The sequence below is a fragment of the Scleropages formosus genome, chromosome 1, assembly GCF_900964775.1.
Source record: "Scleropages formosus chromosome 1, fSclFor1.1, whole genome shotgun sequence".
Lineage (NCBI taxonomy): Eukaryota > Metazoa > Chordata > Actinopteri > Osteoglossiformes > Osteoglossidae > Scleropages > Scleropages formosus.
In genome coordinates this window covers 21398597-21426118 of record NC_041806.1, presented here as the reverse complement: position 1 = coordinate 21426118, position 27522 = coordinate 21398597, and the positions used below count along the sequence as shown (strand labels likewise).

The window sequence follows — 27522 nt, the reverse complement described above, 5'->3', positions numbered from 1 at the left end:
TGTGTGTGTGTGTGTGTGTGTGTGTGTGTGTGAATGCCCTGCTACTGCATACATCCCATCCAGGAAATACCCTGCTTAGCCAAGTCCTCTAAATAAAACCCAGTAGAAGACAAATATCAGAATGGCCCCATGGAAAAATAGTTACTTAATTTATCTGTTCTGTAAAGCTCACTAAATTTAATTTGCTATAATTTAATTTACTTTTACTTCATTTAATTTTCCTTAATGCAATTAGTTCTACAAGAGTATTTAATAGGGCAGTTGAGTCTTCAACCCTATAAAGTGCAATATATCAGAGGTGCAAACTCTTTGGCTTCCGTGCACAACAATGGTTTAGGAACAGAACATCAAAGCAAATTTTTAAGATAAAGTATATTTTGTAAACTGTTTTTGAAAGGTAATGTGCAGTTTTGTGAATTTTCATAGTAGTACTGCACTTGGTCCCCATTGTGACATTTCCAAATTCAGCAATGCACTTCTGAGGGACAGAAGGATGCCATTCCACCACATTGGAGCCAGAAGCCAGAACCTTTGTGCTTTGACTTTGGACCTCCAGTGTGATGGACCACCAAGCAGGCAGAGGTGGAGGAGTGTAGCAGTCAGGTTGGGGTGCAGTGAATGATCAGGTCCTGACCCTGCTTAACTCTGCAAACTGACCTTCTAACTAGTTCTACGTGGAGGTCCATTACAAGGTGCAGGCAAACTCGGATGAAAAACCCAACACAGGACACAAATTGATTGGTAAATACCAAACACAAACATCCATCAGAGGAAAACTGGCAGAAAATGGCGTGAAGTTGCTCCATGAGTTCCATCACAGACATAGAGTAGATGATCATGGAATTATCAAACTCAGTACTCAAGAACTGAGCAATAACTGACCAAACAGCTTTGATTGGGAAACTGTGGCAACTGAAAGTCAGACCAACATCTCCATGAACAGACAACATATTTTAAGTGGAGCATCACCATCCAGAACAGTCATGAGTTATCATGGAGAATGAAGAAGCACTGAATGCACTAAGCCTTTATGCAGGGACCGTGGGCGATAATGCATCACTCTTTATGGCACTGCAGGATCTGAACTCTTGGTAGATGAGGGTTCAACCAGAGGCTCAAAGAGTACTGCAAAGACTCAAGCTGACAGCACTGTTCATCTCAACAACCCTCTCCTGGGTGCCTTCCTTGCTATGGGGACTAGGCAATTCCAGCCCAGTCTTGTCCATAGGCACCTCCTGTGGGCGTGGCCTGCAGGGCAGGCAAAGGATGTGGGAGCATTCCCATAGACCTTGGGAGACATTGGAGGTAAAGAGCCTCCTGCAGGGGTGGCAGAACTGGTAGAAAATCAGCATGAAGAAGATGGCGACCGCATAACTGGCCAGCAGCTGCAGCATGAGCAGCGGCGCACAAACAAAGCGGTACACCTCTGTCCGGAAGGTGTACCAGAGCAGCAGAAGGGCAGCGTTCTCCACAAGGCGTAGCATGTAGTACGCTGCCATGCGGTACCAGTTCTGCGACTTGCTGATCAGGTCCGGATCGCTCAGCTTCAGCTGCACAGCTGACCAGCAGAACACGTTGATGCAGGCATAGAGGAAGGTGAGCATTCCCAGGGCCATGGCGGTTCCCACCCGCGTCAAAGTCTTCTCGATGTTCTCTGGGAAGGGCGAGCGGCTCCGCCAGAACAGGACCCAGGGGTAGGAGAAGAAAGCCAGGAAGTTGGCCAGCACCACGGGCAGGATCCAGATCCGGAGCACGGAGCTGAAGAGGACCAGGACTGCCACCCTGGTGGCGATCTCCAAGCTCCTCCACAGGAAGATGCACAAGTAAGCCACAGGCCTGACCTCCACATCGTAGTCGTCGTACTTGATCTTTATGGCCAGGATGTTGCAGCGCAGGGCACCGTACACAATTGACAGCAGTGAGATCACCATCAGGGTGCCTGAAAAGGTACATAGAATCCCCTGTTAAAGAAGGATAGTGTAGTGGCATAGCAGCTTCAGCTCTTGCCTTGCATTCCTAAGGTTGCTGGTTTGAATCCCGCATGTCTCCCTTGAGCAAGGTTCTTACCCAATGTATCCTCTCCCTTAATAGTGATTATTACTACTTAACTGATACTTCTTAGCGACCGCTTGTCCATTGAAAGGTCATGGCGGTTAGGTGCCCATCCCGGAAGCACAGGGCGCAAAGCCAGATACGCTACACCCTGCACTGGATGCCAGTCCATGGCAAAAACACAGACACACACATGCACACAAACTCATTCCCTCATACTTACTTACTCATGCCTACTACCCCTCCTGGGGCATAGGCCGCCAACAAGGGCTCTCCAGGCATCTCTGTCTGAGATGTCTTGAGTACTTGTTGGCGTTTCTGTAGCGGTGTGGGTTTTTTACGGGATGGGGTCGCTAGCCCCATGCCCAACCCTCCTCCTTTATCCGGGCTTGGGACCGGCAGGGGACCCTGAAGGAATCCCTAGGCGGAGTTCATTCCCTCATACACATGCACGATCTAAGGCCAGTTTAGAGTCGGCAATTCAGCAGAAACACATATTTGGACACGCGCGACAGGTGAGAATTCTTCCTCTTCATTGCTGTTTTAAAGGTGAGGACTCCGGCTCAGAGCAGAACTTCCGGGGACATACAGAATGCATATTCCTGGATATTTTACTGCGGCGACTCAGGTCAAGCTCCTCGCTTTAGTTAAAAGTGTCTCCTTCGGTACTACAGTGGCCAGTTTCCCAGCAAATAAATACTGTAAATCCATAAATGCCAAGGTATCACGAATACAGCTGCTTTTAATACAGCTTTGCTTCAAGTAGGAGACGATCCAGTGCGTCAAGCAAGGTTTGTCTGGGCAGAATGCAAAGTGCTTTCAATTATTAATAGGGCTCACAGATGGTCGACGGAGGTGGCACGGCGGACCGATTCCACCGGAGAACCGTAACTTTGCTCTAGAGCCTTTCTGGCAGATACGGGAGCCTCTGGGACACCGGGCCGCTGGGGTATGCGAGCGTGGGCGGAGGAGCTCGGCGTGGACGAGGCCACGCGGGAACACTCTCACTCCAGCTAACAGTGGATCATGTGATAACCGAGTGGGTGGTCCTCTTATGAGTGTTTATTTCTAGGCCCGGCACCTTGGTCGTATCGGGCTGTGCGGATTCGAAGCCGGTATGACGCTGCCCGGAGGTGCACCGAAACGTTCCCTTGAAAGGGGGCATTTAACCAGATGCGCGCCGGGAAGATACCCACCCGTGCACCGTGGACGCAGTGTAAAACCGTACACCCGTGTCGGGGAAGCAGCCACTGCATTTAGAGTTCAGACCCAAGAAGAGCGGCTCTGTCGGCTGCGGAAAAGTGAGGGACGACGCACCCACTCATGGTTTCGGGTTCCAGAGTGCAGACGCATTAACGCACCCTGCTGCCAGAACGGCATTCGGTGACGGCAGTCCCCCCCCCCCCCCCAGGCCTCGCACCCTCAGCCCTGGACCTCTTCATTAGCGCACTGCTTATTCTGCTTTAATTAAGATGTGGCTGTTAATCGAATTCATAAACACATTTGCATGTATTCATGTAGCAGACGTACACCTCATAGAAAATACAACGTGTTCATTACATTAGGAGAAAGAGAGACGTAGATGCAGAAGCGTGATTCTTAAGCACAGTTAGTTTGTTTCCACCATATGAACCAATGTTCATCACACGAGTAACTGCATGAAACTGTATCAGAATATCCACGATTCCTGATCACCTTCCTAGTAATATATAAATATTAAAAAAAAAAAAAAAAAAAATTTATTTATATATATATATATATATATGGACAGCTGGTAGTGTAGTAATTAGAATGACTGCCTTTCAACCCAAAGGTTGCAGGTTCAAGCCTCACCTGTGGCTGTCGTACCCTTGAGCAAGATACTTACCCTGAATGACTCCAATAAAGTTACCTAGCTGTATAAACGGGTAAATAATTGTAACCTTAACATTGTAAGTCACTTTGGAGAAAAGCACCAGCTAAAGGAGTAAATGTATTTTTGAGATACATATAAACATTACATTATTATTATTATTACTACATTACAGGAGTGTGTACAGCTGTGTAAAGGTTTATTCAGGCATGATCTTAAAGTTATAGAACATGAACATTTACACCTTACATGAACTCAAGAGATGATGGGAGAAGTGAGTCTCGAACAGGTGAGTTTTAAGACCCTTTTTAAACGTGGACAGAAATTCAGCAGTTCTGAGTGAGAGGGGGAGGCCGTTCCACGACAACGGAGCCAGAACTGAGAATCTTTGCGCTTTACCTTATACCTTACCTAAATAACCCAGTTTTAGATCTTACTCACTTCTCCAGCGCTCCTATGAGTGAATTAATGGTGTGTAAATGATTTGCGACGTGTCTCCATTCTCGCACGCGTCGAACCGTCATTCGCAGGTGGCAAAAATGCCGAGGGCATCGTTAACGCTGAGAATTCGTTCTGTCGCCTCAACGTGCAAATACACTTGGTGTCGACGAGCTGAATCACAGAACGCAACACGCCCGCTTCTTTTGCCGCTTTCTGAAAGTCGGCACTTCCTGTCTAACGGAGGGCATCTGCGGCGGCTCACGGCAGATGCGACGATCGCGTGAAATTCTACCAGAAAATTCCGCCCTCGTCATTGCGCTTCGGCGTTTGTCCAGCAACTGGTTTTATCCACGGTGACAAACGTTGCCTACTGATGTGCAGGTTCACCGGTTTTATCCGCCACGTTTGGAAACCATGTAAAGTACCACAATCAAGGGTACAACACATGTTCCCAACCTACACACACACTGTGTGAAACCGCTCGTAACAAGTGGGCTCACGGTGAGCCAGAGTCTAACCTGGCAACACAATGCGAAGGGGGAGGGGACACACCCAGGATGGGACGTCAGTCTGCCACAAGGCACCCTAAGCAGGACTCGAACCCCAGACTCAGCAGAGAACAGGACCCAGCCAAACCCACTGTGCCATCGTGCCCCCCTTATCAACTTATATTTACATATTTAGCAGACGCTTTTCTCCAAAGCAACTTCCAATGAACTCTACGTAGTGTTATCAGCCCACACACCTTATTCACCAAGGTCATTTACACTGCTAGATACACTACTTACCATGGGTCACTCATCCATACATCAGTGGAACACACTCTCACTCTGTGTCACTCACACACTATGGGGGAACCTGAACAGCATGTCTTTGGACTGTGGGAGGAAACCAGAGCACCCGGCGGAAACCCATGCAAACACAGGGGAGAACATGCAAACTCCACACAGACCGAGCAGGGATCGAACCCATGTCCTCCCAAACCACCCAGGTGCTGTGAGGAAACAGCACTACTCGCTGTGCCACCGCGCCACATTTAACTCAGAGTACAGCTCCTCGGTCGGCGGCGTGAGATGTCGAGACCGGTGCCAATGCCGTGTGGATCAGGGTGTTTGGAGCTCCACACCATCTGGAACATGGTGAGCTGGGGTGTTTACCTCTCCCAATGGACACGGCCTGCTGCAGCACGCAGATGTAGAGCTGTAGGGTCAGCTGCGGCGCCGAGCCGAGGAAGGCCTGGATGACGGAGGTGCGGGCGAAGGCGGCCCGGTGCGCCACCAGCTTCCCCTCCGCCTGGCCCACCTGCCTCTCCACCTCCTCGGACTGCACGCCGCGGGCCATCTGCTTCTTCCGGGTGATGCTGACGTAGGGCTCCTCGATGCCTCCCGCACCCCCGTAGATGCTGAAGGCCTCTAGACACCTGCAGCGGCAGCAAAAGGCCAAGGCACGGTTACAGCGTTTGGACCTCATCTTTACTGCTCCGAGATGCTCTCTGCTCTCCGGTGGACTTTCTGGGTCTCCCTTTCTGCAGCTGAGGACACGGCATATTTGTTACCGAAGCATTTCCAGTTACAGAAACGAAGAGCAGATCTTTTTGCTTCTCTCAGCACAGTGATGAAATAACCTGGTCCTGCAGATACGTCCTGCATGACAGCTGCAGGATCTGCTCTTACCTCACAACAAAGTCTACGCAGCCCCTGGTCCAGACCATGGTAATATCCCACCTGGACTACTGGAAATCTCTCCTGTCTGGTCTTCCAGCCTCTGCCATCAAACCTCTAGAACGCTGCTGCACGAGTCGTGTTTGACCCTCCCAGGTGTTCCCATGTCTCCCCCTCCTTGTCCCTCTCCATTGGCTGCCTGTAGCTGCCCGTATCTAGTTCAATACTCTGTTTATAGCCTACATGTCCAACTATGGGTCTGCACCTTGATACCCTCGGGACCTGATCACTCGTTACGCCCCAACTAGACTGCTTGGTGGTCCCACGCACAAGAGGTCCAAAATCAAACGCGCAAAGGTTCTGGCCCCAATGTGGTGGAATGTCATCCCTCTGTCCCTCGGAGCTGCTGAATCCCTCTCAACATTTTCAAGGCTCAAAATACATCTCTTTGAAACCCACTTCTCTCCTGATCTCCTATCTGCCCCACGAATTTCCTCTACATTGTGTGTAACAATTAAAAAATAATTTCAGTTCATATGCAGCTACTTGTGTAATGCATGCCGCCAAAATCAGCGGTATTGGACTAAGTGTCTGCGTAGCACTTTGCGAATTGCACGTCTGCATCTGTATCTCTCCGTCTGCTGCCGAAACGAGCTGTTGTTTTCCTCGAGCTGTACGACGCTTGAGAGAAAAGTGTCGGCGAAATGAACAAATGTAAACGTGACTGTAAAACGAACCCTCCGACCTAAGGTATTATCTCACTTTATAGAGTACTGAGATAAGGCAGCTTTTAAGAACACATTAGTTTGGTGCTGGTCCCGGTCTACTGAAAGCAGACGGGCCAAAAAAAGCAACACTTGTCTTGAGATGCCTGAAGGCCTGGTGTCCAGTGAGATTCTCCTTATCAATGCCATAATAATAATAATAATAATAATACATTACATACAATTATCTTATGCTTTTCTCCATAGCAACTTACAATGTTCAATCACTTACAATTATTTCCCCATTTATACAGCTGGGAAATTTTGACTGGAGCAATTTAGCGTGAGTACAGTGCTCAGAGGTACTACAGCTGGAGGTGGGATTTGAACCTGCAACCTATGGGTCTAAAGGGAGTGGCTCTAAATAGTAATCACTCCGCTCCCAGGCTGATAACAAAACAAGAACAGCAACTCTCCTTCATCTGTCTCTACTGTACTGCCATTATGCCTGTGTGCCATAATAATAATAATAATAATAGTAGCAGTATTATTGCACAACATACTGTAAATCAACAGCCATTCAGGACAACAGCACTGAGCGTTGACTTCTGCGCCGAAGGCACTTGTCACCTTGCTATACTACTGTCCCCTATTTAAAACCAGCTGCCCCCCCACCTCAACCAGACTCCTTATTTAAAACGGATGAATTATTAATACCCAAACACAGGGCAGCGTTGATATTATTGTTGCATGAATTCATACGACTGAAAGAGAAGACGCGTTCGAAAGCAGAACAACAGATGATTCAGTGTCTGTACCTCCGACGGCCACATCCTAAATGCGACACTTATAACGTGAAGCTCTGTTTGTATTTATGATGTTGTGTTGATACACAGTTATGATTTTAGTAATGTTCACATGACTATCAGTCCTATGAGTGCGAGGTGATCACAATAATAAGTAAGATCGGGCGTTGCTCAGACTTTACCACGGTTCAGTGACAGGGCTACAGAGCCCAAAGAAAGAAGTTTTTCTCAAAATAATATTTAATATATATTGTTATATTTAAGATATAGAAAATAATAATTACCGAATCTGGATACACGTATATGTACAAAATTAATACAATACACTCTTGTGCACCTTCGGACTCAGGGGACCCAAGTTTGAATCCCACCTCCTGCCGTACTCCCCCCAAGCCCTAAACTGCTCTGGTAAAAATGATCAAACTGTGTGTGATCACTGTAAATAGCCCATGTGGTGGTGGCCAAAATATTAAGTACAGATAAACCACCTGCTCAGCTCTGAAAACTGACCTTCTAGCTATTTTCACATGAAGGCCCATATCTAGGGGGTGCAGTAGCACAGTGGATTGGCCCGGGTCCTGCTCTCCGGTGGGTCTGGGGTTCGAGTCCTGCTTGGGGTGCCTTGTGATGGACTGGCGTCCCGTCCTGGGTGTGTCCCCTCCCCCTCCAGCCTTATGCCCTGTGTTGCTGGGTTGGGCTCCGGTTCCCCACGACCCCATATGGGACAAGCGGTTTCAGATTGTGTGTGTGTGTGTTGGTCCATATCCCACTGAAAACCTCAATGGGGAAGGTCACCAAAAGAAGAATTTTGCTATAACGAGGACAAAAAATGAATTTGCTTGAATTACTCATGGTTGGCTTGGTGTCACGACGCACATGGATGTATCGATAAATATGAGCAGACGAGTTCCCGACTGTGACGACAGCGATTATCACCGTCCTCATGGACGACCTCCGTCGGCAGAGCCCGCAGTCTCCGTGCAGGGTCACGCGCTCACACACACTTGGACTCCAAATGAGCGAGCAGAGGAGAGGAACTTCACGCCACAAATGGGTGGCCAACGCGCTGCTCCGCTGCCCGGCATCTTGAGCAAATCGCACCGACCGCACAGCAAACACTGCGGTACAGCACTCCGCTTTACTGCTTGCATTTAGATTCAGGTATATTAAATAAAAATGAACAAAGACGGAGCAAGCAATTATACAGAATAACATTTTTCATATTTATATATAACACGCATTACATGTTGTAATATTTAGGACTACATGTAAACAAACACACACATACATACACACACAATTGTATAGATATATAACATCTATTACCATATAATATTTATTACCAAATTTGGATACATCCACAAAATTAATATAACATACTCTCGTTCACCTTCGGACTCAAGGGCCTCGGGTTTGAATCCCACCTCCTGCCGTACTACCCTCTAACCCTAAAGTGCTCCGGTAAAAATGACCCAACCGCGTGTGATCTCTGTAAGTCGTTCGGCACTGAGCTGCTTTGGAGTAATCAGTTCCAAGAATTAATACACAACACACACCCGTGTGACACGGGACACCACAAGCGTGTACCGATAAGGGCGGCAGGTGGCGCAGCGGTTGCAGATGCTGCCTTTAGACTCTAAGGATTCTGGTTCGAATCCCACTTCTTGCTGCAGTACCCTTGAGAAAGGTACCTACCCTGAGGAGATAGAGTAAAAAGTGCCCAGCTGGATGAATATCCAAGTCATTTTGTAGAAAAGTATCATCTGAGCAGATATGAATGTGCGCGATATGAGTCAACAGCTATTGTGTGGTACAGCGTCGGCAGGAAGCGATCAGTGTGTCGCTGCTTCTTTCCGCTTGGGGTGGGAGGGGAGCTGCAGGCTGGTACTATACTGGTACTGCACTGGGACTGTATTGGAACTGTACTGGTACTGTATTGGTACTATACTGGTACTGTACTGTTACTGCACTGGTATTGTACTGTTACCACACTGGTACTGTATTGGGACCGCACTGGTATTGTACTAGTACTATACTGGTACTGTACTGGTACTGTATTGGTACTATACTGGGACTGCACTGGTACTGTACTGCTTCCACACTGGTACTGTATTGTGACCGCACTGGTACTGTACAGGTACTGCACTGGTACTGTATTGGTACTGTACTGGTACTGTACTGTTACTGCACTGGTATTGTACTGCTACCACACTGGTACTGTATTGGGACCGCACTGGTATTGTACTAGTACTATACTGGTACTGTACTGGTACTGCACTGCTACCAGACTGGTACTGTACTTGGACTGTACTGGTACTATACTGTTACTGGTGCACTGGTATTGCACTGCTACCACACTGGTACTGTATTGGGACTGTACTTGGACTGTACTGTTACTGCACTGGGACTGTACTGCTACCACACTGGTACTGTATTGGGACCGCACTGGTACTGTACTTGGACTGTACTGGTACTGTACTGGTACTGCACTGGGACTGGCGCACTGGTATTGCACTGCTACCACACTGATACTGTATTGGGACTATACTGGCACTGTACTGTTACTGTACTGGTATTGTACTGCTACCACACTGGTACTGTATTCGGACTATACTGGCACTGTACTGCTACTGCACTGGTATTGCACTTCTACCACCACTGTGTATTGGGACTTTACTGGCATTGTACTGGTACTACTCTACCGTACAAGCTGCTGACACCGAATCCCCCACCATGGCATGATATGCACGAGCCGAGGAAGCGGCAGGACAGAGCGCGAGACCGGCCGCACGCAGCCCGTCGACAGAAACGCAGCGCAGGGCGCGACGTCGCTTCGCGCTCGCTTCGCGAATTCCACCTGTAAATAGCGAGCGGCGAAATGACAAACGCTGCACGGGTACGGGTGCGCGTCCCCGCTCCTCCGCCTTGTGCGCGCGCGCAGCCACCTGAGGGAACGCCGTCGAACTTGCGGGTGCCGCGCGCGTGTCCTACCTGACGATGGGTCCGAGCTGCAGCAGGTGCAGGAGCAGCACGAGCGGCCGGTCCCGCCCCAGGTCCCGGTGCACGAAGGTGAGCGCGAGCTGCACGAGCGCGGACGCCGCGAGCGCGAAGAGAAGCGTGAGCGCCTGCCAGATGCGGTCCCCCGCCGAGCGGTACATGGTGCTCAGGTAGAGCGCGGCCGCCGTCTCGGCCGTGAAGAGCGACACGGACACGAAGATGGAGCTGGGTGGCCTCATGCTGACGGAGAGCGCGGCCCGCGCTCGAGGACGGAGCTCAGGCGTCGCCGCGCGGGGTCCCCATGGCCGCTGAGCGGGGCCGCGCGCTCCGAACCTTCGCGCCTCTGTCTCGTGCCGCTCTTCGGACTGCAGCTGCACGCATAGGTGGCGCTATGCGCGCGCCAGCCTTGCGCGCGTCAGGCTTACGCGCTTTACGCGGAACACCACGTTTTCCCTTTTTTGTTCAATCAAAAAACACTGAATACATGAAATGAATAAATAATTAAATAGAAGTAATTCGCGCGCGCGAATAATCATGCCTCTGAACGCACCGCGCCCCGTCTCCCTCATCAGACCTCCACCGGTGACTCATCATCATCCACAGACACTCTGTGAGCCTCCCGCCCTTTCTCAGCACATACTGCTCTTTATTTGCCTAATTACCGCCCCCCCCCCCCCCCCCCCCCGCGCACACTGTTTCTAATGAATTTGTAGTCGAGCCGGCAGGTGGCGTAGTGGTTACAGCCGCCACTTTCCACTCGGCTGCAATTTCCACCTCCTCCTCTACTGCCCTTTATCAAGGTACTTACTCTGAACTGATACAGTAAAAAAAATACCCAAGTGTGTAAATGGGTGAAGTGGTGTAAGGAACTCAGGATAAAAGTGTGAGATAAATGACCCGAAAGTGTGGAGCTAATTGCAACGCACACTTTGTTGGAGTGTTTGTTATTATACACTATCTACTCTTACTGCTTTGTGTAAGACTGACATCATATCTGTTCTGTTTGTATGGTTACTGGTGCTCTTTGTCTGTGGCACTACAGTATTCACACTCACACTCACACACACACACACACACACACACCATCTGAAACCACTGGTCCCATGCGGGGTCGCGGGGAGCCGGAGCCTCACCTGGCAACACAGGGCGTAAGGCTGGAGGGGGAGGGGACACACCCAGGATGGGACACCAGTCCATCACAAGGTACCCCAAGCGGGACTCAAACCCCAGACCCACCGGAGAGCAGGACCCGGTCAAACCCACTGCGCCACCGCACCCCCGGCTACAGTATTCAGTTCAGTACAATTCACAGATGGGGGGGACAAGTACTGTTATAATAACTAAGATACTGTGTTCATATTTTCACAGTGAGTCTAAGTTTATTTTTTTATATATTGCAATGCACCTAAAGGCACAGTCAATGATGTAACCTGGGTCACTTTGTATTTTGGCCTTTTCCTCCTCACCCAGGTGACCCCACCAGGAGTGATCACACCTCGGCTTACAGCCAGGTAGCGGTACCTTGAATCCACGGCTCACGTGTCCTGGTCCATTACCATCTAGATGTCCTCTCTGCGGCCTCAGTGACAGCTTTGACAGCCTCTCTCCCTCTGGCTGCCTGTGATACCCAACACCCTCTCGACCCCATACAGCGGCCTGCCCCCCACAGCCCCCCGCAGCTTTCTTCAATGGACACACACCATGTCCACCAACATTTTGAGCTGCTCCATGAGTTCCTTGGACTTTATGTTCTTCCTCCCATTGGGCTCCTCTAAGTGTTCCTCCCATGGGACTGTGATGGTAACCATCAACTGCGAGCCTTGCACCGTCACCAGTTGTCCTGAACTGGTGCTGAGTGCTGATTTTACCTTCCCTACAAGATCTATGAGCTGCCTTGGTGGCTGGTAGGTCCTAAGACTTAGTATCTTACTGAACCATTTTTTGTAAAATTTTTACCACAGTTTTATTTACCATCAACACCAACAATGTATACAATTTATGTTATATACAATTAATGGTGCTTGTCCACTCCATGTCTTGTGTCTGGATTCTTTAAAGCAGCTCATCTGAAGGTGCTACACACTGACATTAAGACACAGTCGCGTGAGTCCAGCAATTTATTAGATGAACCAAGTTTTCATACTATGCTTAATGAAAATAGCGTAGGACATGCAAAAAAAAGTGCCACATAACTTCAAAAACAGACATTTATCTTTATAAAAACACGTGTTTATAATTGTAAAATTCCAAAGTTCTGTTAAGCTTTGTTAAAATGTACATCTTCATTTTAAACGGAGACCTTTTTTTTTTAAAAAAAAAAAAAAAACAAGACTTTCAGCACTTGGGAGGAAATATTCATTATCATCGCTGCTTCCTATTGTCAATTCTGGTTATTAGCTGCTTGATCGCATTTGTACAAAATCTTGTGTTAAATTCACAAATGTTTACAAGGCAACTAGCGAAATTACAGTAATATTCACTGTATTGAACTAAATACCAATCCTTCAGAATATGCATGTATGAATCAGGTAGTACATGAAGTTTTAAACCTTGACGCTACGTATAAGTGGAAGCTCAGCACATACCAACAGGGTATCTGAGGTCTCAGGAGGTTTCCTTCATTACTTTCTCCTCTGACCACATACTAATATTATTCTGCTCCGCATGACTTTTGCATGGAAAAAACACACCTAACTAAACACTCTAGCTTCTCTTTGAATACACTCAATGCACACTTGAGGACAACAGCAGACCTGTTACTTTCAATATCAAAGCGGTATTTCTTTTTCACTGTATGGGTCAGGTGCGGTGTTGTTCGTGCGTGCGACTCTGGGCCAACGTTAAGCGGAGGAATCTTGCGGAAACAGTTCCGTTCACCGCAGTTTGATACCAAATGCGCGCTTATCTTTTGTTTCGCAGGACTTTGTTAAATGTGTGCTTCCGAGATGCTGAAACGCTCCGGCATGTGTGGCAAAGCGGTGTCAGTCAAAACCCAGCAGGAAGGTGACAGCTAATTTAAGATAGGTGGGGTGGAGCCTTATATGTCACATGACTACACTGTACCGTATAGCGGGGGTATTCAACTCTCGCTCCTGGGAGCCACAGTGTCCGCAAGTCGACATGCTTGTTTGAACTCTCATCTTGCCTGATTTCACCAAGTAAATAAGACTTACCGAAATGTTCAAAAATTTGACTGAAATTACAAAGCAATAAACTGTTAATATTTCCAAACAATGACCTTGTGGTTTAATTTTAGACTGTGAGCGCAAAATAGTTCTGCCCTTTATTGAGCGTAATTGATTACATGATGATGATGGTTGCAGTGGAGACCGGCAGATGCCGTGGCCTGCGGGAATGAAAGCCGAACACCCCGGATGTGCAGGAAAGCACTTGAAGGTAACCCGAGAAGAAGGGACAATGGACCACGCACTTCGCAAGAAACCACTGGGGAAACAGTGAGAACGGCGGACAAGTTACCAGTAGCACTATTGTTTTGTTGTGTATGAGAAATGTTTGATTTATAACCACACATGATTTGTAACAAAGTCCCTTCACCATATATAAAAATCAGTTACAGTTAGTCCTTTCATGACCGGGTCTCGGGTGGCCGGATACTGGAATGACCGGACAATCTATATATTTCTATTGTAGCATAATTTAGCACAGTTTTTATAATTTAGTTGAACAGAATTTTCAAAAAAATTACAAAGTGTAATATAAATTCTTGAAAAATCACTTTATTTCAGTATCTAAAGTGATTTGGTTGTATAAAACTAATAATTACATTAATCTGACACTTTTCTCCAAAGTGATTTACAATGTAAAGCTACTGACAGTTATTTGCCCATTTATACAACTGGGCAATTTTTACTGGAGCAATTCAGGGTAAGTACCTTGCTCAAGGGTACTACAACTAGAGGTGGGAATTGAAGCTGTGACATTTGGGTTCAAAAGCAGCAGCAGCTCTAACCACTATACTACCAGCTGTCCCATAATAAAATAAAATATATAGAAAATATATTATAATTGGGAGGGGCGCGGTGGCGCAGTGGGTTGGACCGGTTCTGCTCTCCAATGGGTCTGGGGCTCGAGTCCCGCTTGGGGTGCCTTGCGACAGACTGGCGTCCCGTCCTGGGTGTGTCCCCTCCCCCTCCAGCCTTGCGCCCTGTGTTGCCGGGTTAGGCTCCGGCTCCCCGCGACCCCGAATGGGACAAGCCGGTCAGAAAATGTGTGTGCGTGTGTGTGTGTATATGTATATTATAATATAAACACACACACACACAGAGTTTCGGAAACGCTTGTCCCATACGGGGTCGCGGGGAACTGGAGCCTAACCCGGCAACACAGGGCGTAAGGCCTGAGGGGGAAGGGGACACACCCAGGACGGGACGCCAGTCCGTTGCAAGGCACCCCAAGCGGGACTCGAACCCCAGACCCACTGGAGAGCAGGATCTGGTCCAACACACTCCGCCACCGCACCCTCCTATAATATAAATAAAATATAATAAAATAATGCCATTCTCCAACATGGCATCGTGATCATTACTCATTTTCCTCATGAGTACATACAATTTATTTATGTATGACAAGATTACTGTCATACCCAAACGATACAAAAAAAATCACGTACATGATTTATTAGAACGACCGGTCAATCGCTTTCCCACACCCCCCGATTAGTCAGGTCATGTGAGGATAAACTGTTGCTTACAATCGAGCTTCTTCACCGTAGCAATGTCAAACAACTGCAGCCACTAAACACGGCGAAATAACACAAAAATGTTTGAAATGAGGTTTTCCAACTACTGTTCTGGAGAGCCAGCAGGTTGTCAAACTCCTTCGAGTCTGAAAGAGACAGAAATTATTTTTATTGATGTCGTTTAATCCGAGACGGAAGGGCGAATCAAGAGGGCCGCTGCCAGGCTGAGAGAGGGTCTTTTGGCTCCGGACCCCAGAACCGTAGTTGAAAAGCCCCCGGTCAGTTGTGAACTTGAGCTTAATAAAGATGATGACGTGTGGGAGGAAAACCGCCAGCCCCCCCCCGACCGTGTGCGTACGGATCTAGGTGAAGACGCTGAAGAGAGGGAACTCTGACTTGTCAGGTTGCAGCAGGTCCACCAGAAAGCAGACAGTGCCCGAGAGTCCCTCGAACAGGCTGTAGATGCGGTTCACCGAGCTGGACCCAGCCTTGAACTCTTCGGTGAACAGGAACTCAGCAAACCTGGAACACGGGGGGGGGGGGTCTGTGAAAGGGGGATGGGGAATCCGACAGCGAGGAACTGAGAACGGGATCAGCCGTACCTCTGTGCGCGGTAGATGTACTTTGAATTCCCAGTGAGGCGGTAGAGGAGCAGGAAAACGTAGGCGCTTCCTGCCACTCCGTGACAGATCCCGGGTCCTTTCTTCAGCAGCCCCTTCTGCCACACCAGCTCGGCACAGCGGATGCACGTGTCCAGGTACTGCGGCCTCTTGTTGATCAGGTAGGCTTTGGCAAACAGATACGCCACACCTGTCCAACACAGCGTCAGCAGAGTTTCGAAGAACAACAGTTACTGTAACACTCATACTGTAGAAATGAAAAAGTGTACATTTAGCTGGTACTTTTCGTCCAAGCAACTTTGCAATTACTTACCCATTTATACAGCTGGGTAATTTTACTGGAGCAATTTAGGATAAGTACCTTGCTTAAGGGTACTTCAGCTCAAGGTGGGAATCAAACCTGCAACTTTTGGGTCCAAAGGCAGCAGAGCTCTAACCATCATGCCACCAACTGTCCCAACTCACGCACACATATTCTAATTGGTTTTCATAGACATATTTATAGTAGTTTTACTAAAGGTATAACACTAGTAAAGCCCCTCATGCCCTTAACCATTATGTTCATTCATTTTCAATAACCAGTGGAGGGTTGCGGTTGTCCGGAGCGTATCCTGGAAACACAGGGCACACGTCACTCAATCAAAAAGTGATCTCACACACACTTTTATTTTCTCGCATTCACACATCAAGGGCAATTTAAAGTCATTGAAGACACACCTGAAACACGTGTCTTCGGACTGTGGGAAGAAACACACATAAGGATGGGGCGAACATGCAAACTGAGCTGACACAGCTCAGCGGGGGGGGGGTGCTCACCTGGAGCACCGTGGCACCAGTGCACCAACTCGTTCTCCCGCTCAATCATGGTCCCCAGCTCTGCGGGCCAGTTGCAGTTCTGCTCTTGGTTCATGAGGAAATCCACGCTTTGCCACACCAGCTCTCGCTCCCCGGGAGACAGAACATCCTGGTAGGAGAGCGCCATCTGCAGGATGGAAGACAGTCCGTGCGCTGCACCTGAAAGGGAGGAAGGGCACACATACAAATGCACACACACACACACACACACACATAGATGAATGCATACATGCAAGCACATGCTTGCTCTCACACACACACACACACACACACACACACAGAGGTGCATGGTGACTAGAAATGGCACCAAATCACAATATGATCCGTATGATTCAACATACAAGGCCTTGTTCACAAAACATTTTGACCTGTCATTTGTGCGCTTGAATTTAAAAGAATATTAACTCACAAGTAAAACACATACCTAAAAAGATCAAGATTTCTGTGAACAAGGGGCCCAATATATGTTATGCAGCAACTCCACAATAATTATTCCAAAACTCTACATTTTACCATTTTTTTCCCCAGAACAATCCATCTGAAAATACTTTTGAGGATCAGATAAGCTAAGACTATTTCAACTTCATTTAATATATTATTTTACTGCTGAACGCTAGTAGTATGTTACATTCGATGACGGAATTGAAGGAAGCGTGTGCGGATCATCTGCAGACGTGAGGCAGGGTGTTCACAGTCTCGCGATGACAAATTTAAGCAAAGACTCAGCACATCTGATCCTCAAGGTCACAGGTGAACATGCTTGAATCCCACAGAGCAGACAACTATATCAGGTCCTTCCTACAACATGTAATACTGTCAAAAGCTTATTCAAGCTAAATAAAAAAGAAAAAAAAAATACAAAAACACATGCAAACAATTCTGCGATAAAATAAGGATGCCGTCTGGGTTTGATCTGGAGAAATGCTTTCTTGCGTAATGGTCAAACCAACAGCAAAAGTGGGAAAATCTTGAGATGAACTAAACTCCGGTTTACGCTTTCTTAGCTGACGGCGGAGCGCAGACGTGTTGCGTGGAGAGCTAGCGGAGCTGAGTGGACAAAACCTTTTTTGTTTTAACCAAATTATGTCTCGGATGTGTAAGCAGCAAATTTACAGCCATGTTAGCTTGACTGTTTACCATTCTCGCAAAGTAAAGGATGGGTCACATGCGGAAATCTCACGGAAAAACTAGGTGTTAAACCCCGAGACCTTTTCGAACGTACGAGGACATGTGGCCTGTAATGTGTTTAAAGCAATACATGGATTGATTCTGTTGAATGCAGAGGGATAAAATGATAAGCATACAGAAAGGGCATTTGGGGAAAAGCATGCACTTTCAGATTATACAGCTGCCATGGCAGTGGTACACTAACACTCAGGTGCTTTTTACTGGTTTTGCCACAGCCTTGTCAGGCAACCGGTGCAGTTTTTCTTTCCAGTATAGATATGGCTGCTTTCATGCAATCATTGCTTACTATGACCTTTGTGTTGGTGTGAAAGTAAAATCTTCACCTCTGAAGGACTTCTTCATCTGTCGCGATCAAGGAAGAGTAGTGTTAGCTTCAGCACCAGAACAGAACAAGTCAAAAGTGTGACTGGGATGTCAAAAAAAACAAAAGAAGGTTCACCAGAAGGAATCTTTCACCACAAACTGTGTAATTTGTGTTTAGTTTCTGTGCAAAAGATAACGCTGTTATGTAAAATGATCACATTAGGAAAAAGCAGCTTTTAAAGTACAACTATTGCTTATGCCAGAATAACGTTCCTTACCCAAATATTCTGTGCCATAATAGGAATACATGAGTGGAAAGGGTTTTCTTTTCTTCCTTGCGTACTGTTTACCAGACTCTATTATCGCCTGGCAGATTGCTTTTATTTGCTCCGTACTCAGTATCTGTAAATGAGAAACGCATGAGTGGAAAAACTGAACACAAACAGCGACCTGATCAGGAAGAGACAAATACCAATTCATCGCAATCATCACAAAAAGGGGGAGATTTAATGCACGGACTGTCCGTGATGTACAGCGCTGCGAGCAGCGGAACCGTTTTACCTTGATAAATAAGGGACAGCGCTCTTTAGTGCGTACCGATCTGACCCAGCTCCCTTTTTAGTGTCTGTTTTAGAGCATTTCGACCAGTCACTTGTTTGGTCCAGATGACAAATTGGAATTCTGACCTCCAATGCCCCTGCTTTGCTTGAGGGTAATGTAACAATAGGAACTATTGTTCTATATGCTGTTGCAGCAAGTGCCAGTTTTAGAGTGTGCACCGGGAGAAAGCTAGCCCAGACAACCTGAGTGTGTAAGAGCAGTGTCCTAAGTTTATTAAACAGTCATTTTAGAACTGAGATTGTCTTTATTAGGAAGGAGAGACGGAATGAAATAGATAGGAACCCAGAGCTTTGGTCAAGAAGATAAAGGAAAGTCTCTGTTTTTTACTAGAAACTTTGCTCAGGCGAAACAATATAAACTGGCACAAGTTTGCGCAAAAAAACACAGGGTAAGACCCTGGTGGGAAAATCATGTGACCCGTTTCGGAGGATGCGCTGAGACGCGCACGTCATCAACTACACTTCATAAAGTATTATTGTCACTCTATTGATGTAATCAACAATTATTATTCTAACTTCGATTCAAATATAAGAGGATGCACGTCCAGGCGCCACGTGGCGCACGGAGCAAAACGGCCGCAGCCCCTCCTCGCGGGCAAAAAAAATCCACCGTGTCGCTTGGGCTCGTTGCCATGGTAACACCAACCCTTCGGGTCTGAACGGTCCTACAGATTCCGATTGAAAGCAGTTGAAAGCGCTGCGTGAAACGATGGTAATACGACACAAATGCTCCGATCAATCACTTTTTTTTTTATAAACCACTTCGGCGCAATCGGCCGGAAATGTGTTTTCTCGGTAGGTACCGCTGAAATAGTGAGGGACGCGCGGCAGCGGCGAAAAGCAAGACAGGAAAGGCGCGCTGTTTTGCGCGACACGGGCGCCCCCTGTCGGCCAGCGAGCATTAGCGCAATAACACGCTATAAGCGCGCGGAAGGTAAATGGTGGTCGTGCGTTTGAACCACACCCAAGAATGTGGTGCTGCGAAGCGCGCCGTGCGTTGAACCCACCTCTATCCCCAGCCTCTGCTTGAGCACGAGGGCCGCGCACAGGTAGCCCGCCCTGCCCACGAAGAGCTCGTCCGAGCCGCACTCGAGGAAGTGGATGGGCGCGCACACCTCCCACAGGTTGCGGAATTTGGTGAGGGGCTTCACGAAGTCCGACAAGCCCATGGCTTTGTACACCATGGCGGCCACGGCGTAGATGCCGGCGCCGCCGAGCAGGAAGGCCACCCGCAAGTTCTTGTCCTGCTCCGCGTCCACGCACTTCACGGACACGTCGATGATGTGCTTCGCGCGCTTCAGGTACGCGTCCCGGCGCGCGGCGAACAGGGGGCACTCGGACACGTAGTACAGCGCGTATGCCACCCCTGCCGGGCCGTCGTAGAGGCCGCCGTCGCACTCCGCGGCGTCCAGCGGCACCTTCTTCAGGATCCTCTCCACGGTGGCGACCACCACGGGCACGACGGCCTCGTTGCCCTGTCCCGCCAGCAGCGAGCCGCTGTAGTCCGCGTAACGGTTCTCGAAGCAGCGCTTGTTGCTCTCCATCGTCACACCGGTGACACCGGCGCTCGCAGCGCAGCAGCAGCAGGACACTGACTGTGACTGACGAACAGAGAGAGAGAGAGAGAGAGAGAGAGAGAGAGAGAGAGAGGGAAGTCAGCAGCGGGCGTCCGGAGGAACTGAACTGCTGCTTCGCGCTGACAGAGAAGGGCGGCGCGCGCACCACCAGCACTTTAATTTCGCGCGGAGGGCTGCGCGTGTCGCTGCTGCGGCTCCGGCACAAGCCGGAAACGTTGTCGCGCGCCCTCTCCCGCCCCCGCCCCCGCTCGCTTTGTGGGATTTGTATTTTCCAGAAAAGTGGCGCGACGGTAAAGCCGTAAAAACGCGCTCCAGCGTAAGCGTCCCTTGCGTCTACCGTGTTTCGCCGTGTTCCGAATACGCCGCGTTGTAGTCAGACAGCATACGCGCTGACTTCGTCGTCTTGTACGTGCGCTCTTATTTCAAGACTTTGAGGTTGCCTGTGAAAATTACTTAATTGCATCATCATTCATTATTAAATTAAAATTATTGCAAATACTGGTTCAAGATGAACCCCGCTGGTATGGGAAATTAACACATACCCGACTGTGCGTCACACGTCACGTGCCGTGGGCTCATCAGCTTTGGTGTCATAACTGTAACGATCGTACGAAATTTATGAAAGAATTCCGACTGCCTCGCGGTCCACAGACGTTACATTGTGTTGCGAAGCAAAATGCAAGACGGGACGAAAAAAAGTGTTGGGATCCAGTAGATGGTGATATCCGCTTGCTTCTGGATGTTTGCACCCGCAAGCCAATAACGCAATCTATTATAAAATAAGCAAATGGACACAATTTCCATTACCTACACAGCATACAGTGTGTTCGGGTTCGCATCCCGGAATTACATTTTATTATTTAACAGACGCTTTTTTGCAAAGCAACTTCCAATGAACTCTATGTAGTGTTATCAGCCCACACACCTTATTCACCGCAGTGATTTACACTGCTAGATACACTACTTACTATGGGTCACTCATCCATACATCAGTGGAACACACTCTCTCTGTCACTCACACACTACGGGGGAACCTGAACAGCATGTCTTTGGACTGTGGGAGGAAACCAGAGCACCCGGAGGAAATCCACGCAGACACGGGGAGAACATGCAAACTCCACACAGACTGAGCAGGGAATGAACCCACATCCTCTCGTCCCACCCAGGCACTCTAAGACAGCAGCGCTACTTGCTGTGGCACCGTGTAAAATTAAACAAATTAATTGCCCCATGTGCGCATTTTTGATTTGAAGCTGTCCATGTATGAAACAAGCTGTAACCTGACTGGTGTCAGTAAGGCAGGGAGAAAGTCAGTGAAGTAAAGTGCGGTACAACCATGGTAACCTTCACAGATCTTTGGTCTGGGTATCTGGTCGCTATCCTTGGTCCTGAAGCTCCACTCGACTGCATCCAAGTGAAGCAAATACATTTAATGAACAGTTTCTGCAGGGAAGCATCACTGGTGAGCTCCTATATCAGTGATAACAGGGACAAATAAAAAAAAAAAAAAAAACATCTGTTTATGCATTCCCCAAGCATTTTAAAGTGTCTAGGTGTCATTTTTTTTCTTTCAACAACACTTCAGTACTATTAGATGTCTGAGCTGAAGGATCTGTTCCTATCGCTGTGCTATGACACACTCCAGGAGGCATGACCCATGACAGTCTGTGTTCCACCAGCTCCAATCTCCAGATCATGCAGTCAAGTTCTTTAAAAGCAGTCGCGGAGCAGTCATCTCTTCCCTTCTGGAATATTGCTATATTCATCACTGTGCCCTTTATATTAGCCTGTATATTTTTGCTTGTACAGGCCTAACTATTAATAAATGCAGTTTTTCTTTAGGTTGCTACAGTCTTACCTGAATAACATGATATGGCTCAGTGTAGCAATCACTTGAATGAAAATAGTATATGAGTCCATTCTTTGATGTAACAGATATGTTGGTGAGTTTATGGAGTATGAGGTCAGCTGTTGTGAATTTAGGATGGAATTTCCTGCCTGCGATTAATAATGTGCTCTGCATTCTTATTAGCCTAGTTATTGTGATACTGATCATGACATTACCGGTCTGAAGGGGCAAAACTATCATTCGTCCTTGGCCATTTGGAACATATTCTTATCAGAATCTGTTCCCAGGTTATTTTAATCCTCGCAGCCTTGACAACATTGATAAATTGAAACGATGACGCCGCACACCTGAGTCAAGAGCCTTCTGACAAAGGCTAATTTGAACAATTGATGGAGAGAGTTGTCTACAGAAAGAAATTTCCTTGGAACCCGGGCTGGCTGACACAGAGCGAGTGGGAGAACAGTAATGAGAGCAGTGGGAGAGAGAAGGGATTAGTGTCACAAGGAACAGGAGATTTAATGTTAAGGTTATTGTTCGCAATATGCGTTATACAGCAGATGTACGAAATATCAAGCTTTTCCAATGTGGAAGTATTTTAGTTGGCACTGAGGATATACACAAGGCTCTCATGTATATCTATATGGATATGAGACCATTCATTCAGTCATTGATTGAGTGATGGATTGATTCATTCATTCATTCTCAATAATTGCTTGTCCAGTGTGAGGTATCTATAGTCCAGAACTAACCTCAGAGGCACAGAAGGTGAGGGAGTGTATGCCCTGGTTCAGGCTCTAGGGATATGATTCATTTTTTACATTTTTATGCCAAGAGTAGTATGAGGTCAGCCTCACACTCAACTGCAGCTTCTTAAAGTGGTGGCAGACATAATACAATTTACATATACATTAAAATATGCACTTCCTGTACCTTCAAAACCAGCATACTTCAGATATTTAAAATAGAAATTGGTGCTCATAGAAAAAGTTTAATCAGAGTGGCTCCTTTTTCATTTTTTTTCTCTTTGTTGTTTTTTTTTAAAGGTTAGGACTCTTAGAGAAGAACTTCCAGGGACATTTAAAGGTGAAAGCAATCTCAGACAGTCAGTTGGATTTGTCTTTATATGTTAACCCTGCAATTTTTCCTCAGTGTAGCGAAAAGGGTTTCGTACGACAAGGAAACAGTTTATATATGTAAAAACGAGTTTAAAAATATCACAGCAGTTCCATTCATGGCTTTCTAATTACGAATATTTTCTGCTGTCTGGGGAACAGTCCTCCAAGTTTCCCTCGTTATATTTACTACAGGAGGCTTGTGATCATGTATGCAGTGTGGGCTAATATTCAGATGTTGTTCTTGGGCACATGCAGACTGAATATAAATGTGTGCATTAGTGTCTGTCTGAAAGCGCAAGGCATTAGGAACGCTTTGACCAGTCGTTTGTTCTGCCCAGATGACAAATTGGAATTATGACCTCGAATGACCCTGCCTTGCTTGAGGGATGGGAGCCCACGGCTTTGGACAAGCAGATATAGGAAAGTTTCTGTGTTTACCGGAAACTTTGCTCATACAGCCTGCCTCTTCTAGCTGATATGATATAATATTATATATTATATATATTACTGCAGCGGGTTCTGTGCTTCGTGTGCTTCCGGGTAATTAATAAATATCACCACTTGAGCTGAAATGGAAATAGTGTGTTTTCAAAATATGCTCAAATTTTTCCTAGGCAATTTCATATAACTGTAAGTGTCAAAACTGGTAATAAAAATGGGATTAAAACCTTCATTCATAATACTGCCTGCTGTTCTTGGGGCGTGACAAAATATCGGTTAGCTGGATTTTAAGTGTTTTGACATTAATAGAGTAGTTGAATCACCTTGTAAGAAACTTGTGAAATGTATTTATTGAGATTACAAAGGGCCTAAAAGTTTTGAATTCTGATTTCGGTAGTGTTAAATACACGTTTTCACGCGTGACTGCTTCGTTCGCCACCCTCGGCGGAAGACGAAATTTGAAAGCGAACGGAAAGGGCCGCCTTGATCGCCGTGTTTATCGTTTCTCGCAGGGGAACTCTGCTGACTGACAAGAATCACAGCGTGGAAGCTGATTAAGGCTGGCTTTAAAAGGGCAGAGCCGGGGGCCGCGTTTCGGCTCGAGTTCCTGCATTTCTCAGCATGGCTGGGAAACAAAATATTCTGAGATGAGGCTGTAAAGGGAGACACGGGCTGCAGATCTCCAGGAAATGTGTCTCCATCTAATTAGGGCCTTAATAAACGCCTCTGTCAACAAGTGGAGGACGGAACACGGAATGATCGCCATTAGAGGCTCGTGCTGTATGTTCCAGCCTGCCGCAGCTGAGATGTAATTGGACAAATTACCTGAAATTGCAGGACTGGTGTCGAGCCGAAATGTAAAACGCCGGCGCAAAGCTATTGCGGTCTCCAGCTCGGACATTTCCATTCAGATTCGTATATTCCGGCCCATTCATCAGCGCACGCTCGTGCTGTTTGGACGGAAGTCTTCAAGGTGCTGCGCGGAGCGTCTGTTTCCGAACATCCAGGATTCGACTCAGTCGCTCAGTGTTGCAGCTTCCGCCAAGCATTTTTAAGCCCGTTTCTGTCGCGGCTCTTTCGAACGAATTACGGTTAGGGCATCGATACGTGCGAAAGGGGTGCGGAAAGTGGGAATAAGACCTCGCAATCCGGATGCGAATTTATCAGCGAGGGAATGGATTGGTCGGCCTCCTCGTCCCTATTAATATTTGAGTTCAAACCAAACTTTAATTGGGACACGTGGGAAAAAAAAACAAAATGAAAAGAGACAGAGCCTCATTTTAGTGCGCGTCAGTATCTTGAAGCAAAACACGAGAAGGTCAGGAAATTGACATTCTTTGTGTTTTCGGCCATTGATAAAAATGCAATTTGGCGCGGGCAGGAGACCGCTTCCCAAGAAGAGCACTGGAGAGCCGAATGCACATCTGGAGTAATGCGGCACGGAGCAAAACGAATACCTGCCTTGTTTTCTCCTGCTCTATTTATTGTCCTAATAGAAGCATCACGTTGTCTGAGAAGCTTCGAGACATTGTTTCTGATGGTTAGTTTGCTTTCCTATTTGAGGTGGTCTGTTAAGCAACAGCACATGGGTTCCAAACTGGCACTTAGCAGTCTTTACCGGCAACGCCACATAATAGATCACGCAGCTCCATTAGACACGTCTCATAAAACTTAATTCCGCTGAGTCGCTGTGCAAAAGTCACACTCATATAGTCAATAGTACATTAGCAAGTGTTTTCTATTACACAATAACTTCTGAATGTACCTGTAAAAAACATGAATGCTTCGATAAGAAGTAGGAAAAGTATTTTAAAATGCTGATAATGATAAAGTCAAGAAAAATAAATTGTAGTTTAAATTATATTGTACCCTTTGGGATTTTAAACGGTCAAGAAGTTTTTTCTTTTAATTTTATTATTTTGCAAACTGAGGAAAAGAAAACCATAGCTTTAAATAGAAATTATTCAGAAATATAGACAACTTGTAATATTATGCCTTGCCTCCAGGCTATATATATACTGTATGTATATATGTATGTGTGTGTGTAAGTCTTCTGACTTCATCTTTTGAAGACATTTGCATTGCATTTACATTTATTAATTTAGCAGGCGCTGTTTTCCAAAGTGTTTTCCATCTCACAGAACAATATAAAGAATGCATTACATCAACAGCAGGATAGATTTGGATGCAAACATGTGATTCTAAAGTACAGTTCATTGTCATATTCCACTATATGAACTGGCAGACATTACACAAGCTGCATAAAGGCTTTTTGTTTGTTAAATAAGTTATTAAAAATTACATGTATATCATGCACTTATGATATCGGGAGAGGAGTGAGTCCAAAAGAGGTGAGTTTTGAGATGTTTTTTAAATGTAGAGGGGGATTCAGCAGTCCTGAGTGAGAGGGGAAGGTCATTTCACCACATTAGAACCGGAACTGAAAACTTTTATGCTTTTGGAGCTTTCATGCGTGGCAGCGCCAAGCAGGTAGAGGTGGAGGAGAGTAGCAGTCTGGTTGGGGTGTAGTAGGTGATCAGATTCAGTAGATATCGAGGAGAAGATCTGATTTTGAAGATGATTTTGTAGGCTGTAACCAGAGTCTTGAATTTGATCTGGGCAGCTATAGGAAGCCAATGCCGAGAGATGGGGGGGGAGACCCATCCGAGAAGACCCATCCATCACCTTGGAACCATGTAGCATCTGCTTTTCTGTGTTACTCATTGAACTTTCTCACAGTGTGTCACTGGACTCTTAACCTCATTTTACTTGTACAGTAATTTAACTTTGTCACTAATAATTTGTTGCTTCTTGTCTCAGTTTGTAGCATTTTGACTTTGTTAAATCCTGACAGTTGTGTCTCCTTCGAGGGTGATCTTCAGCACAGAATTTCAGCCAGGCTTTTCACCATATGATAATTCTTGTTTAACCTTCCAGGCACTTTTTTGCATGAAACTAACATTGTAATCCAGATAGATTTATTAGATACGTATAATGCATGTTTATAATTTGGGGGGCGCAGTGGGCTTGGCTAGGTCCTGCTCTGTGGTGGGTCTGGGGTTTGAGTCCTGCTTGGGGTGCCTTGCGACGGACTGGCGTCCCGTCCTGGGTGTGTCCCCTCCCCCTCCAACCTTGTGTCCTGTGCTGACGGGTTAGGCTCCGGTTTGCCGCGACCCAGCTTGGGACAAGCGGTTTCAGCCAGTGTGTGTGTGTGTGTGTGTGTGTGTGTGTGTGTGTGTGTGTAATTTTGATATTTCATGTTTATAACAGCTTAAAGGCTTGAGTACCAGCTGGATCAATTCAGTTCTCCAGTACAGTGCTGCATTATCTCAAAAATAAAATATATGTGTCATATAGAAATCTGGTGAATCAGATTTTTCAAGACTACATTGCAAGTAAAATGTGTAGAGTTTTCACAATCAGCCCCCATGGTTCATTTATATGCTCTCCACCCACAGGTTTTTAATGTTTGGTTTGTGCCAGGATTTGAAGCACTAAGCTCTAACCTAGTGCCCAGACAGTTATTCATCATTGGGTGAAACCGCTTGTCCCATAGAGGGTCGCGGGGAGCCAGATGCCTAACCCGGCAACACACGGCGAAAGGCTGGAGGGGGAGGGGACACACCCAGGATGGGACACCAGTCCTTCACAAGGCACCTCAAGTGGGACTTGAACCCCAGACCCCCCTGGAGAGCAGGATGCAGTCCAACCCACTGCACCACCATGCCCCCCCCAGTTATTC

The 27522-nt window shown here is 46.9% G+C and overlaps 2 protein-coding genes across 2 annotated transcripts; both read right to left on the bottom strand.

Moving 5' to 3' along the window:
• Positions 1–1049: 1049 nt before the first annotated feature.
• On the bottom strand, positions 1050–10802 carry xk (X-linked Kx blood group (McLeod syndrome)). Its single transcript, XM_018749924.2, has 3 exons — positions 10508–10802; positions 5503–5765; positions 1050–1939 (listed from the first exon to the last, which is right to left on the bottom strand). The coding sequence occupies exons 1-3, from the start codon at positions 10750–10752 to the stop codon at positions 1116–1118; spliced, it is 1332 nt and encodes a 443-aa protein (XP_018605440.2). The 5' UTR covers positions 10753–10802; the 3' UTR covers positions 1050–1115.
• Positions 10803–14977: 4175 nt separating this feature from the next.
• LOC108933071 (lanC-like protein 3) lies at positions 14978–20845 on the bottom strand. Its single transcript, XM_018749892.2, has 5 exons — positions 19806–20845; positions 18457–18580; positions 16649–16846; positions 15815–16022; positions 14978–15734 (listed from the first exon to the last, which is right to left on the bottom strand). Exons 1-5 carry the CDS (start codon positions 20340–20342, stop codon positions 15575–15577), a joined length of 1227 nt encoding a protein of 408 aa, XP_018605408.2. The 5' UTR covers positions 20343–20845; the 3' UTR covers positions 14978–15574.
• Between the last annotated feature and the right edge of the window lie 6677 nt (positions 20846–27522).